A 15,245-nucleotide genomic window follows, 5' to 3' on the forward strand; every position below is an offset into this window, starting at 1 on the left:
CGTTGGTAGGCGGTAATGTGATCAGACTTGTGGTTTAGAAAGACCACCTTGGCTAAAGGTGAGTGGGGGCTTAGAAGCATGAAGTCTGGGTAGTACATTAATGTAGGGTCCGGAAAGGAGCTCTCAAAGCCCAACCAAGTCAGGGCTCACCGGAGAGCAGGGGAGGGCATGGCTGAGGAACGTCGACGCGATCAAAGCAGCAGGATGCGGGAAGGACGGGAACAGTCTAGGCCGCTCCGAGTCTCAGGTTCAGATGGCCACGTCCGCACTAACTCGTTCATTCTCTGCATCCAGGTCTGCCTGAAGCGTGTAAAATTGTTTAACCAACTATTCCTACAGTGGATGAACTCGATCATCCTCAAATCAATTTTTTTCACTGAGCCTTTTTTTCCATTTCCGAGAAATTCATCGAGTTCTTCACCCTGTAAAAGATCCACTAAGGATTCGGGGGACAGCTAACAGCGTCAGGTTGAACACGTACACTTGGCGATGTTTCGGGAGGACGCAGAGCTAAGGTATTTGCAGAGGGATAAAACCAGAGGGCAAAGGGAACGGCAGGGCAGGCCTGAGCCCTAGCATTTCAGATGGCGGACGCAGGCCGAGAGGGAGCTGGGCTCGCAGAGCCGGGGCCGCCGAGGGCCGAGCCCGCAGTCGGGAAGCCGCAGCGGCAAAATGACTTAGGGCGCAGAAGCCTCTGAGCTTCGGCGTCTGAAGCTCCGGACTTGCTGCCGATGCCCCGAGGTGGAAGGAGAGGCGGCCGCGGGAGAGGCGATGCCCCTGGCCCGGCTGCGCGCCCTCGCTGCCCGGCGCTCTCTCCGCTCAGCGCACACGCGGCCTCTGCCGGGGAGGAGCAGCAGCTCCAGCCCCCAGCCCCCAGCCCCCAGCCCCCAGCCCCCAGCCCCCAGCCACCAGCCACCAGCCCCCAGCCCCCAGCCCCCAGCCCCCAGCCACCAGCCCCCAGCCACCAGCCCCCAGCCCCCAGCCACCAGCCTCCAGCCACCAGCCTCCAGCCTCCAGCCCCCAGCCACCAGCCACCAGCCACCAGCCACCAGCCTCCAGCCTCCAGCCCCCAGCCCCCAGCCCCCAGCCACCAGCCACCAGCCTCCAGCCTCCAGCCTCCAGCCCCCAGCCCCCAGCCCCCAGCCCCCAGCCACCAGCCACCAGCCACCAGCCTCCAGCCTCCAGCCCCCAGCCCCCAGCCCCCAGCCCCCAGCCACCAGCCACCAGCCTCCAGCCCCCAGCCCCCAGCCACCGCCAAGGAGGGGTTAAATGAAGTCAACATACTGAGCATTTTCCTGCTGTCCCCAGAGGGCTGGCAGCCAGACAGACGGCCGGGCAGGAGACGTGAGAATCCAGAGGCTCTCCAAGGAAAGGCCCGCGCCACGCACGGAGGTGACAGGTGGCCAGCCGCCCTCGCAGGACTTCCCAGTGGGTTTTTTGTCCCCTCCTCTTAAACATGAGCCGAGCGCTGAGGTTCGCCAAACACACGAGCAAAGTTTCCAATACTGAAGAAAGACGGCAAAATAAACAACCAAAATGTCAGCTGCCCAAGGACGGGGATTTTTGTTCTGTTTTTAGAATTATCCCACGTTCCTATGTGCTTGGCAAATAGTGTTCAATAAATATTAGTTACGTGAATGAACGAAATAGGAAGAAACAGTGATTATTTAAGGAGAAGGGGAATATCTTAACCATTATTAACATTTTTAGAAGGATAAGTTTAGCCTCCATAGGGCACAGCCGGGTACTATAAAGAAGAAAACTTCCAGACGACGAAGAAGAGCACTTGGGAATTAATATATGACACAAAACTGAACAAAACCAATTGACATGTGAGAGACAAAGTTAAGAATATTTCCCCAGAGCACAGAGCAAAAATACAAAAGAAAGAAAGGGAGGGAGGGAGGGAGGGAGGGAGGGAGGGAGGGAGGGAGGGAGAGAGAGAGAGAGAGAGAGAGAGAGAGAGAGAGAGAGAGAGAGAGAGAGAGAGAGAGAGAGAGAGAGAGAGAGAGAGAGAGAGAGAGAGAGAAAGAAAGAAAGAAAGAAAGAAAGAAAGAAAGAAAGAAAGAAAGGAAGGAAGGAAGGAAGAAAGAAAGAAAGAAAGAAAGAAAGAAAGAAAGAAAGGTGAAAAGACCAGACCAGGAGGTTCAACATCTGAATCTGTGAGTCCCTGAGAAAGACATGGAGAAAATCATCAAAGAAATAATTCAGGATCACTTTCCAGAACTGAGGATATGAATTTCCAGCGTGAAAGGGCGCCCTGAGTACCTCATCCAGTACAATAAATAAATAAACATACACACACACCAACGCACGTCATCATGAAATTTCAAAACGCGGAGAACAACAAGATTCTACACATTAAAGAGGGCGGGGGCAGAAAGAGAACAAGAATCAGAATGACACCATCAGACTTTTCTACAGCGATGCTGGAAGCCAGAAGGCAATGAAGCAATAGCTTCAGAAATTTATTTTATTTTATTATTTATTTATTTATTTTTTAAATATATCTTTATTGATTTCAGAGACAGGAAAGGAGAGGGAGAGAGAGAGATAGAAACATCAATGATGAGAGAGTCATTGATCAAGCCCACAACCCGGGCATGTGCCCTGACTGGGAATCGAACCCCGATCGCCTGGATCCCAGGTCAATGCTCAACCGCTGAGCCACGCCTGATGGGGTGCTTCAGAAGTTTAATGAGAAATAATTTCCAACCTACAATTCTATCCCATCGAATTATTATTTTAGACAAAGTCTAAAAAGATATTTTAGACAAAGTCTCAAAAAAAAAATGTACCTCTCAGACACCCTTTCTCAAGAAAGAGCTGTAGGATGTGCTCCATCAAAATAAGGGTGTAAACTAAGAAGAAAGACGGAATGTAGGAAACAATGTGTCTAACACAGCAGAAACATGCTGTGTGACAGAGAAGGGAGAGCCCAAGACTAAAGTTGTGGAATAGGCTTATCAAGCAACTGACCTATGTTGGAACAGAAAATAGTTCTTCAAGAAGGTAAAATTGATAAATGAGTAATGTCTTTGAACATATTAAGAGGATATTTAAACAAATGGAAGAGTGAAATTCATGATTAATACATAGACAATGTCATAAATGAAAGAAACTGGATAAAATTCTGCACTACAGGGAAAATAACTCGTGCAGGGGAGAGAAAATGACCATAACCTTTTACACGTCTCATCTGTGAACTCTGACTGCAAAGTCAGTATACAAAGTGAAGACCCAGAGTTAGAAATCTGGTGTTCATTCTTAAAAAAAGCCAGGAAGCAGCTCTACTAACTCTTTCTGTTGAACTTAAAACTGAGAGACTATAAGTCTGGAACTGCAGAGGACTATCTCATGGAAAGAGAGACTTCCTGGGAACAAAGTCAACCAGGGCAGAGTGGAGAGATACAGACATAATGTCTTAATGCTCCTTTTGAACACCTGTATGCAGCCATGCCTGAAGCCCTGCTATCCTTGCACATTTTCAGTTATGTAAGCCATTAAATCCCTTTGGCTACAGAACCCATTTAAATTGGGTTTCTGTCATTTATAATTAACAAAATCTAAATTGTGCAGTATTTGATCTCTCCAAAGCTTTGTGGGTTTTTCTTTTGTTGTGTTTTGTTTGGAAGAGGAGATTTCCCAGGTGTCCTTGACTTGCTGAATTATCCTCCCAGAAGACTAACCTGAAAATTTGATGCAATTCATGTTTCTGAGTGGTCTGACCCACAGGATTGCAGTAGAGAGATTAATCAATATTCAACCTTCTTTAGCACCCCTGTATTTTTTTTAAATGTATCATTGTGGAGTTGACAGAAATTTAGGGTTAAATTGAATTTTCTCCAAACATCATATTAAAATTTGTGAAATTAATTTCAATTCCACTGATTGGACAATTTAACTCCTCTGGTCTTCACTTTCCATATATATATATATATTTTGTGTGTGAAATTAATTGGACTTTAGCTAATCCTTGCAGTAGAGTTGCAAAAACAGAGAGTCCCAGATATGACACTCTGTTTGGCAGGCATTTGAAATTCAACAGCCTGAAAAATGATCCAGTTTCATGAGCTGTATTTATAGCGGCAGTATTTATCCCTTGGTATGCCTTATCTGACATAGTTTAAGGTCCAGACCGCTTGTCTTTTCCATAGCTCTGTCCAGGACAGGTGTGCTTGTCCGACGTCCCCTGGCATATCAACTACCTGCCTCCCTGGCATTTGCCAAGGGCCTGGGTTATCAGGTGGAGAAACACAGGTGCCCCCAGGTCCAGGCCTAAGGAGAGGTGGCTGCCTGAGAACTTGCTTCTCATTTCTCCAGCTGCTCCCACCCTTGTACTAAACAGGTGTTGTTATTTCCAGTATTAATGAACAAGTGCCTTTCTAAGTGAATTAATTTTTAATGTGTAATAAGTACATTTAAATTATTTCACAGAGGTTTTTGCCCAAGTTTATAATAAAAGAGTATTTTTTGCAGTTAAATATATCCTAGCTCCAGGCGAATCCAGTCACATCGTGGAAGAACAGTTGGCCCCTTCTATGGAACAGGATCCTAATTATTATTCTGTGTTCATATTGTAATTGTCTTCTCCTAACTTTCCCACCTGCCTGTGCTATTCATTCATATCATTGGGCTTCTATCAATTTCAAAAACATATCTAAATTTTATACTTTGTTTTTCATGATAAGGATCCAGCCTCATTTATTTATTTTTAATAACACTTACAATGGAAATACTGAGTTTTTAAGATAGAATTATAAATAAGATGCAAATAAAAAATATGCCAGATACCCCTGCTTCTTTAGACGTGGTTCGGGCTCTGTGATAATATCCATGAGCTGGTTAATGTTGATCCAAAGTCAGAAACTGAATAAGTTGTTTTCAGGTTGATTATTTCCTTTCTCAATCTAACTTTCTGGGTATAATTGATGATATAGGTCATATTAGGGATTGTTAGAACATCAAACTATTATTGCCTGAGTTTGAAAAATGCTAAATTATCTTTGTATGTATTTTATGGTTCCTAGTACTGATTATTGCCATTTAAAAACATCCTTTGGTTTATTGATGATGCTAGTGTTGACAGAAATATCAATACAGGTAGATTATTACCGAAGGGGGCAGACTGATTAGTGACAACATTAGCTTCTTTGACAGGCTGCCACAGACATGAATATAAGTCAAATTCTATTGCAAATGCTGTGGGTGACTCACTCCCCCCCTCCCCCATCTGTTCACATAGACGAGAAATAACTGGAATGCTTCTGCTTCTGAGAAGAAGAAAACACTGCTCATCAGGACCTTGCTTGTAGGGCTTGCTGCTCACTTACCATTCGCTCTGGGTACCGTTGTACATAGAACCACTGCACCTGCCCACAGCGGGCCTCTCCAGGGATCTCTGGACCACGGTAACCACATGGTGCCAAAACACAAAATATAAGTTGTTAGGTGGCCAACAGGCAGAGGGGGCTGTAGAAGAAGCTCTGAAGAGAGTCACCATGTTGGCCTGGAGTCTCTTTTGGGCCCTCAGTCAGGGCCAGGCATTGGGCCCAGCAGAGCAGGGGGACAGTGTCGCCAGATGGCTCAGTGCTCCCACAGCAATGCAGCCCAGGATGCCTGGTGATAGCCGGGACCCAGATCCAGGGCTGCACCATCGACGAGCAATCTCCACAGCCCATCGTGTGGCCATATGCAATAGAGTCAACTGTTTTTAGAATTAGAAAGCACAAGTGTGCCTCCTGGCACTGCCGTCTAATCTGTGTGACTTTGGGTGGGTCACCTCCTGTCTCTGGGCCTTCACAATTCAAATGAGGACAACAACCCTTCACCCCTCCATCCGTGGTGTGCTGCTCACAAGGGGTGGGTAGTGGCTGGCGGAGTTGCCCGTATGCCGGAGCCTGCTACTCAGGGTGGCTCACATGGTCTTTAGTGTCCCCAGTGGTGCAGATGCTGCGATCTGTGGGCCACATCGTGAGTGAGGAAGTCTCTAGAGCACCATTAAAGGAAAGACACATTATTACCTAGACCGCGGGCTGCTTTTGTCAGAAAAGGAGAGATTACTGAGCGCCCAGCTTGGAGCTCGCTGCCCGCCCTCTCCTCGCAGGCGGACAACCTGGTTCCCTCCCTTCTGTGATGAAGAGCCAGGGGCTGGGCCTCCGCTAACCTGGCCCCTGAGCAGTGAAGGGTAATCTCGGACCCCTGACCTCGGATGCCAGGGGAAGGCCAGGGCAAACTCACAAAAGCTTCCTGCTTCTGGACTGTGCTCTCCCTACCCCAGCCAGGACGCCTCAGAGGCGGGTCAGAGCAGTGGCCCTGGGCTCAGCATGGGCGTCCTAGTGCGAGTCATTGTATGACCTCATGCCTGATCAGGAAAAGCCATCACGCTGACTCGAAATGTGCCCCCCAAATAAACAGAGGTGTTTCAACTAACAGTGTTCTCCAAATGAAACATCCAGTACCCAGGTCCCCTCCAGACTCCCTCGTCCCTACCATCTAAGACCCTGATGCTCACAGGTTATGTCACACATGGAGGCCAAGTGGACACATTCGTCCCAGAAACAAGTGTTGAGCACTTACTAGATGCCAAGCCCTGTGCTGGGAGCTGGGAGGCCACAGCACAGCCCTTGGACTCAGCAGCTCAGCAGCTAGCAGAAATGACAGACATAGAAACAAATCATCACCATGTCACAAACGTGGTCATGGGGTCCTTTCTCGGCGCTGTGGGATCCCCGAGGGAGAGACTGAAACTGTCTGGGGAGCCGGGAATATGTCACCGACCAGGTGCTGATATTTGGGGGGGATGGAAGAGTGGGGATCTCTCAGAGAAGGGGACAGATCGACTTCGAGCAAAAGGAGAAGAGCCACAGGGTCGTGGACGGGCCAAGGGGTGAGAGAGAAGCCCCGAGAAGCGGAGGACACAGAGGGCACCATGGAGCACGAGGCTGGCAGGCTGCTGACGCCCGACTGGGAGAGGAAAGCGTGGATTCTCTCTCATCAGCTGTGGACAGCCAGGAGATTTTAGGAGAGGAAAAGAGAGAGTGGGTTCAGATCAGATCTGTGCTTTAGAAAGAAGACCTATGGCAGTGATGAGAATAAACTGGAAATGAGAAAACCTAGAGCCTGGAGCCCAGCTTGGAGGAAGGTTAGGGAATCACATGTGTGATCGCAAGTCCCTCGCTTGTCTCGGCCAGGGACACCACTGCTCCCCTGGCTGAGGTTCTCCCATCAGAGGCGGCTCAGGCTTCATTCCTGCGCCACATGGGCAAGAAGCCGTTGGGTGTTTCACAGGGCCCTTCATGGAATCCCCCCAGTAACCCTGAGAGGTGGGGATCATGACCCTGTTTTACGGAGGAGAAACTCAGAGTTACCTGGGAAGGTCACACAGCTGGCAAGTGGCAGAGCAAGGTGGCTGTGACTCCGGCAGCGCCCTATACTTACCTGGGCTTTCAAAAGCCCACAGGGCACCGGGAGGACCATGGAATGCTAGGTTTCCAGGATTTACGCCAGCTTGTGTCAAACTTACAATTTGACTGCTAAAGTTCCACCAATCCTTGGCTTTTCTCTGGTAAGGCATTTTTCATAGGAAACACCAAAAAGATGTTGCTGGTCGCTAACCTCTGAGGTCCAGAGCACTGCCGGGTGGGGCCCGCAGGCTCCTTTAAGGCCCGTTGCCTTCAGCTTCCTACCCCACATCCATCCCTCACACTCTTAAAAGCTGGCATCATTTCACTCCTGGGCCCCCTCCTGGCTGGACAATGAGATGGGGGCTCTCCTCCCCCGGGGCAGAAGCGGCTGAGAAACCGGCCGACCACGCCCAGCTGCGGTGGGGGCAGAGGTCCCAGAAGTGTGGCATCTTCCAGGCTTGCAGGGTCGGTGCCAGAGAGGCTGGCCCTCGAGGGTCCCTCACACCCCGGGACGCTGGGAGCTCTCATAGACTGTTTCACCCTCCTGAAGGAGCCAGGCAAATAGGAGTGACATTCTCTTCTTCTCTGGACAAAACTCCACCTTGGCTCCTGTTCCTACCTCTACATCCACAAGCATTTCCTGCAGCAGCGGATGCTCCACCATGAAGAGAGCAGGCAAGTCTTCCCGGGCCGGGGGGCTTCAAGGCTTCGGAGCAGCCCCCCGCCCAGCCGGACAGCAGCGTGGGGGGCGCCGGGGGGCGCGGGGAGCAGGAGAGCTCTGCTGGCTCCACAGCAGGCGGGGGCCAGGCCAAGGCTTACTGGGCCCCAGGGTGGGAACAGTCTGCAGGGCACAGATAAGGCCATACACAGAGGTCATAAAACAAAATTTATCTTTAATTTGTAAGTGTCAACAGCAGTACAAAAGATGGAGTGATGACGACTAGATTAAGGGTAGAGAGGACAGTCTTGAGGTAAATGAGCATAAATAGGCAGTTCTTATAGACACTCCCCTGAGGGGCCCGGGCCCCATCATGGCATATACATTATCACCCAAAGATGGCATTTTTAACATCAGGAAAGCACCTTGTGCAAAAAGGGGGGGAAAAGTAGCTAAGGTGCCAACATACACCAGGGTAAAGAAAGACAGTTCGTCTTTTCCCTTAATTATGAGGTGGGGTGGGGAGGGGGAGACTGAAAAGTCCCACTGAGAGATCAGTCAGTGTTGAGTTTTGTCTCATGTCAATACTGCATAACAAATCCGAGAAGTTTGTGTGTGTTGTGTATGCAACAGAGCTAAGAACAATGATGCATTCCTTTAAATTTGGAGAGATTCTTTTTCCTCCCCATTTCTTTAATCCTCAGCAAACTTTTTTTTCCATTCTCAAGAGGAGAGTGTGAGAAAGATGTGATGGCAACCCTTAAGGTCATTTAAAAACTTTACACTGGACTGTACAAGATTTTTTTTTGATAAACTATTTACATTTTCAGACTTTCAAACATATTCAAAGCAGCAATAACACTAGTTTTTATGGTTTTTGTTTTTTCTAGTTGCCCAAATAGTTACCAGCCATGGGCCAAGTAGGTCCCTGCGGTACACACCGAATTTCTACAAAGGAAATCTGCAGTTAGGATTTGCTCCAGGGTGTATGCAGTGCCCTGAGCTCTCCAGGGCCACGCCCGCAGTGTTGCTAGAGGAACCAAAGCACGGCACCTTGACAACAGAGCTGCCGTTGTCCCAACAGCCCTACACAAACTTTACACTTTGAAACAGCAGCCAGCATGTCAGTCCAGCATGTCAGTGAATTGTGCTGATTAAATTAACATAAAATACAATCTCACAATATACATCACAAACAAATTACAATGTGGGGAAATAAAAGAGTTACAGTAAGATAAGTTATGTAGTAACAGCTTATAAGCTTGTCTACGGTAATAAAAAATTTACATGGCAAATACAATAATGCATGAACATAAATGCTAAGCATTCTAGTTTGCTACAAGCTGGAGAAGGGTACAATAGAGACTGCACTTTCAAAAAAGCAAACACACATGACAAAGGAAGACAAACGGAGAATGCACATGAGCAGATCTGCAATGTGCAGCATACGGGACAGTTAAATAGTTGCACATTCCCCGTACTCCAAGAGCACCAGCACCGAGGCCTCACTTTATGCTTGTGGTTCTTCGGGAATAAGAAGCCACCGAGTAAGATGTGTCACTGAGTGGCCTTCAAGCTTCCATTTTGCCACAGACACCAATTGGAAGAGTATCTGCACTGTTACCTGCCTGCCCCTCCCCCACCCGCCCTAGCCCCACCCCTAAGGTACCGGCATTTCCAATACTTGTTCATGAGCTTTGGGAGAGCAATCTGTCCCCAAAGGGAAAAGATGGGATAGGGAAGAAAAGGAAATGTGTTTGCATATCAATATTTTCAATGATATCAGCGGAGGGTCACGCTCAATAGTATAGGGCATCGGAAACAGAACATAATCGGCAGGAATAACAGATAGAAGTTGTTTATTAAGGAAGAACACATGTCAAGGGGCAGATGACTTAAGGAAACGATGCAAGTGCTTTTGTAAAGGGACAAATGAGGTCATACAATATTATTATACTTTGAGAAGTGAGCTTAAGTGCCAACTCAGTCCTTAGACAAACGTGTACAGAATCAGGCAAGGCTACAGCAACCACTTTGTCATTTTCTCATCAAAAAGGAAGACCCAGTAATAATTCCAATACATTCCTCTAGCTGCACTGTTTGCAGTTGTTGGCACTTGGTACAGGACTTCTCGTATGATTTGAAACTACTAAGTGATTCTTCCTCCTTTCCCTAATGCGTAGGTAGAGGTCACCTCTTTACAACATTAGTAAATTGAGATAAGCAGCCTGGGCCGTGGTGTTCAAGCTACCAGGCTGCCTTCCTACTGGGCGCAGATGGGCTTCCTCGAAACAATCCCTGCTTTCAGCTAGTGCCTGTGCTCCTGGCTCCAGAGGGTGTGCTCCGAAGAAGCAGCAGGGCTTCGTAAGAAAAAGAAAGGAGCCTTTAATTTCAGCCCCAGAGTGATCACACCCTTTTCAAACACCCAGGCTCCAGTGGGGCTAATGTTCAGGGGAGGCCAGAATTTGACAAGCTCGATAGCACTGTGAGCCCACACCTGAATTTAGAACTTGGCCTGGGAGTCCGTGTCAGGACCCTGGCAAAAAAATCAGGCCTGAGGACAAGGCTGGGGAGTATCAAATACCAAATGAAGCAACTGATTCTAAAAGGTTGAGCTGGATACATGTGAAAACAACAAAGCTCTCGTACCTTCCTGGAACAGAGACTGCATCGCATCTGCCAGTGAAACGGAGAAACTGCCTGCCTGCTTGCTGCTCCTGGCCACTGACTGACTCACGGATTGACTCTCCCTTTCTCTGGTTTCTTTTCTTTTTTCTCTTTCTTTCTTTCTTTCTTTCTTTCTTTCTTTCTTTCTTTCTTTCTTTCTTTCTTTCTTTCTTTCTTTCTTTCTTTCTTCTTTCATCTTTCTTTCCTTCCTATTCCTTATGGTCTATTTTTAGGCTAGGATTGTCTGCTAGTGTCCCTTTTCTGAGTGACATGGAAAATTCTAACCCTGCAAGTTCTTTACCAAAATGGAGATAATTTTTATCTTTGATTTGAAGATACCATGAAATAAAAAGCACTGAACAAAAGTTTATTAATATTCTTTCATCTAATTGGCATGGTGGGACTTTTGTTAATGGCCAATCTCAGAGGCAGATTTTTGCTTTTACAATAACTTTCATGCTTCCTGCTATTATTAAATGGTCACAGAACTACCTGACACAATTTATGTGGATTCACAAAGCAAACTGACTCTCTCCCAGCTGTACTGGAAATTTGGTATGTTCAATTCACCGACTTTCTATAAGGAAAAAGTCAAAGGCCGAGTCTGTGGACAGTGGGCTCTACTGCGCGAGGACTGAGTGAAGGGTTTACGGCCCCAGCGCCGGGGGACCTGCTCTCGCCGCGGCTGGAAGCTGGCTCTCCGCACGCGGTGCAGTGACTCGTCGACTTCTAGTCTGGACCAACACACATGGATAGAGAACAAAAAGGAAATACATAACTTATATCTCACTAAGTATTCATGAACCAAAAATAAATTCTATTTCTATGTTATATTTACACAATTAGAAAAAAATCTAAAATGAGATGGTAAAGTCGTAAAAAACTTTGTTTAAGCCCCACTGCAAATAAAATGAAGGGATCCCTATGATTGTCATTCTTAATTTCCAAGGATTTTTAGAGCCAAACTTGGCTAATAAATAGAATAAGCTGCTAACGTGCAGAATTTAGATTCAAATACAGCATCACTGTTTGACCCAATGAAAGGGACGTTTACAATCAGATCGTGCCTGAACAGCCTTTCGTTTTTGAGAACATGGCTAGAAGTAACTGAACCCCAGTACGGAGGCAGAGCTGGAGCTAAAACAAAGTGTTCATACACACATGTATTTTGCATAAATAAATGAAATAACAAGACATAAAAATGACTCAAATCCGGCAACTGTGAGGCAAGCCCACACGAGTCGAAACAGATGACTTTTGTTCATGTAGTTTTCGTACAACAGTTTCACATTAGTCAGAAGTGATAAAAAATACCATTTATATCCAGTGCTTATAACACTTATGAAACAACATCTGTGAGTGTGTGTGTTTTTTGTTGTGTTTTTTTTTTGTTTTGTTTTGTTTTGTTTTTTTACTACAAGCAAAATCAAGTTTCAGTCCTAAAGAACAGTCCTTTGTTTTCCGCCAGCCCAGAAGATTATTTTGGCATGGTCATAAAACAGATGGAATTAACCTACTATTCTAAATGTTTGCCTCTGTGCAAAATTAATTACATACATTACAATGCTAGCCATACAGCACTCTGCCTATGCAACAAAATAAAAAAGGAGTGGGGAGGCAGAGCAAAAGCCAAAGACCATGAGAAAAACATGAGCAGGAACTGAGGAGGAGAGGTATATGTTCCAAAGAAATCAGTAAGACAATAATAAATACTCATTTTTTTTTTTTTTTTTAAGAAAAATGACCTCCTCCTCATTTGAAATAAATGTACAAAAACAAAGTTCCAATCCCCAACCAATATTAAGAACAAAACATTCCTATCAGTACCTTAATCAGCTTATAGAGAGCGCTCCCAGCTGATGACACAGCCAGGAATATCTCGGCTAGACCTAGTAATTGCTATTAGGTATGGCCTTGAGCACTCGTTAAATAAATATGAAGGTACACTATTTTCTTCCAAGTGACAAAATGGCTCAAGAAATCTGATGGGGCCGTTCCTATGTCCTGCTGCTCAGATTCTGGGTTGTCCTATGAGGTGAACTGTCCCATTGGAGACATTCTCCAACTGCAGCTCTCTGGGTGAGGCCCCCTCACCCCATAGGCAATCAGTCCTGGTTTCAGGAAGGTCAAAAGGGCATGGCTGAGCTCCCCATAATGAGGAGATGGGGAATCAAACATCGCTGCCTCCCAGCCCATCAGCACAGCTCCAGAAAATCCCTGTGTGACAAGTGCACTTAATCTCATTCACATGGAGGCCACAGACAGAGGGTGCGAGCCCCAGGAACTCCCCTGCTGCCCAGGAGCGAGCTGTCCCAGAGTTAACAGCAGGAGCATCCTTGACAGGGAATGTGGTTCCTCCTCTTCTTCCCTACGATTTTCTTTCATTCTCTGGATGCATCATGACTCTTTGCCTCCATCTTTTCTTTGAGGCTGTCATGTGGCTTCTTGCATCCTAGGGATCTTGCAAAGAACTCCCTAAATGGGCCAGATGGGACAAGGCAGCCCAGCTCAAAGGTGCCAGCCCATGACAGCGCCACTGTGGCCTCCTACATGGCCCCCAGCCTTGGGCTGTAGGTTTGGCTGCAGGACTCTCCTGCCTGGGAGTCACCACCGCTGACCCTTGCTGTTGAATGGCATTCAGGGGAAACGCCACCGAGACAGATCCTACCACTCGCCGTTGAGCTGACTTATGGGGGAATTCTGGCAAAAGCAAACCTTGGGGCAGAGCTGCTGAAGTGTAAGACTCTGAACCTGTATCCAAACACACAGCCCTGCGGTCAGATACACACTCGTGATTAAAAACAACAATATAGGTATTGAATAGTACCTTGTTTCAGAAATGCTTCCAGATGCTCTGGGGACATAAAATCACTATGTACATCTTTTGTATCTAGCAGGGGAAGGAGGTGGAAAGGGCTGAAAATTCTTCGGGGAAGGACGGTGAAAAACAAAAATTATTAAATTAATGCCACCAACAATTTTTTTAAAAATAAATAGTAAGTGGACCCTTGACATTCTGGAATGAATAAATTACTTAAGAGAAAAATGTGTTAAGACTGAATGTCAGGGCTAAAGGCAAAGGGAGGCTGGATGTAGTGAGAGGTGGTCTCGGGCAGAGGAGACCACCGCGTCGGTATCTGGTGTGGTGACTGCTCTGGTGTGCAAACGTCACACGCGTCACACACTGATGGCACGTCAAGAGGCAAACATGACTGGGACATGCACTGTGGCAACCTTGCTCATTCCTTACAATGTCTCGTCTCCAGATTCCTGAGTACTTTACCATTTTCTGGAAAAAAAAAAAAAGGTATGGTTTGCTATTTTTATTTTAAGATGCCAAAGATTGTCTAAGACTTTGCAGTGTCTCCTTTAAGACTTTCAAAATATTAAGATTCAAAAGTGATGAAAAAGTTTGGCACATTCAAAGTTTAACTCTACACATGGACACATGGAATTCGAGGCCGTTCGAAATGCTCTACGTGCAGCTGCACACGCCGTGGACTTGTTCTGCTCCACAACAGGAAATCCTCAGTTGTTTTCTAAAATAATTCAGAATAAAAACACATTCACAACCTGTAGGCCGGCACAGCATACCTGAGTGAGAATGTTTAACCCCATCTAAAACAGTAACTTAAACCTTTATCAACATCCAAAAAAAAATATATAGTAAGACAAAAATATAAGACTTGTAAGACAGCTATGGGTTGAGATAAGTTTTCAAGTCCTGGTGTCTCATATTTAATATGTCTTCACCTAAATTAAAAAAACAACAACAACAATAACAATAACGACAAAAAACTCAAGTTCATGAAAAATCAGGGAAAACTTAATCTGTCTCACACTTTACAAAACAATTAAGACCATTCTGCTGATGTAATTGTGGAGCCACAAATGCATGCGGGCTCTTTAAGAACTTTTTGTTGGGGAAGGGGATGCGAAATGTCAGAGTATTTTAATTCAGCAAACAAACGCTCCTCAGTTGGCACTGACAGCTTCGGGGGCTTCATTTTCGCTGCTATAGTCTGACTTGGGGTCGTCCTCATAGTCGTCGTACATCTCCATCTCATCCTCTCCGTTGATCATCTCGGGTCCCGCCAGGCTCCCGCCGTCCGTCTTCATGCCGTAAGTGCTCTGGATGACCGGGAGGCTGGGCTCGGGGCTGGCGGAGGTGCTGGAGCAGTCAGATGTCATCTGAGGTGATGGTGTGGTCGTTGCCATAGTAATAGCACCAGGATACACAACACCTGTTCCTGTGGTGATTGGAATCTGAGGCTGTTGCCTGTATAGATTTAAAAAAATAAAATAAAATAGGGGGAAAGATCTATAATATATGTTCTTCGCTGTGGCATTGAGATTCATCCCCCATGTCCTCCAAAAGGGGGCCCTGTTTGACATTCTAAGCAAATGGCAAAATGTGATGAAGGTGTTCCCCGGAGGAGGCCTGCAAATCTCCCCGATGGTATGAAGCAACTTATTGATGGTTTTACAACATTAAAAGTAGGGTATTTATAACA

At 46.4% G+C, this 15,245-nt stretch overlaps 1 protein-coding gene across 35 annotated transcripts in view; it reads right to left on the minus strand.

The window, feature by feature from the left end:
- Nucleotides 1-12,111: 12,111 nt before the first annotated feature.
- SOX6 (SRY-box transcription factor 6) overlaps nucleotides 12,112-15,245 on the minus strand; it is a 512,419-nt gene continuing 509,285 nt past the window's right edge. For all 35 annotated transcript variants that reach the window (XM_081154523.1, XM_081154504.1, XM_081154513.1 and 32 more), the window contains one exon: nucleotides 12,112-15,010. In XM_081154523.1, the coding sequence (XP_081010649.1) occupies nucleotides 14,707-15,010 (304 nt within the window). In that variant the 3' untranslated portion in view covers nucleotides 12,112-14,706. The remainder of the gene's footprint in view (nucleotides 15,011-15,245) is intronic.

Source organism: Miniopterus schreibersii, assembly GCF_964146895.1.
Source record: "Miniopterus schreibersii genome assembly, chromosome: 12".
In the NCBI taxonomy this organism is placed as follows: domain Eukaryota; kingdom Metazoa; phylum Chordata; class Mammalia; order Chiroptera; family Miniopteridae; genus Miniopterus; species Miniopterus schreibersii.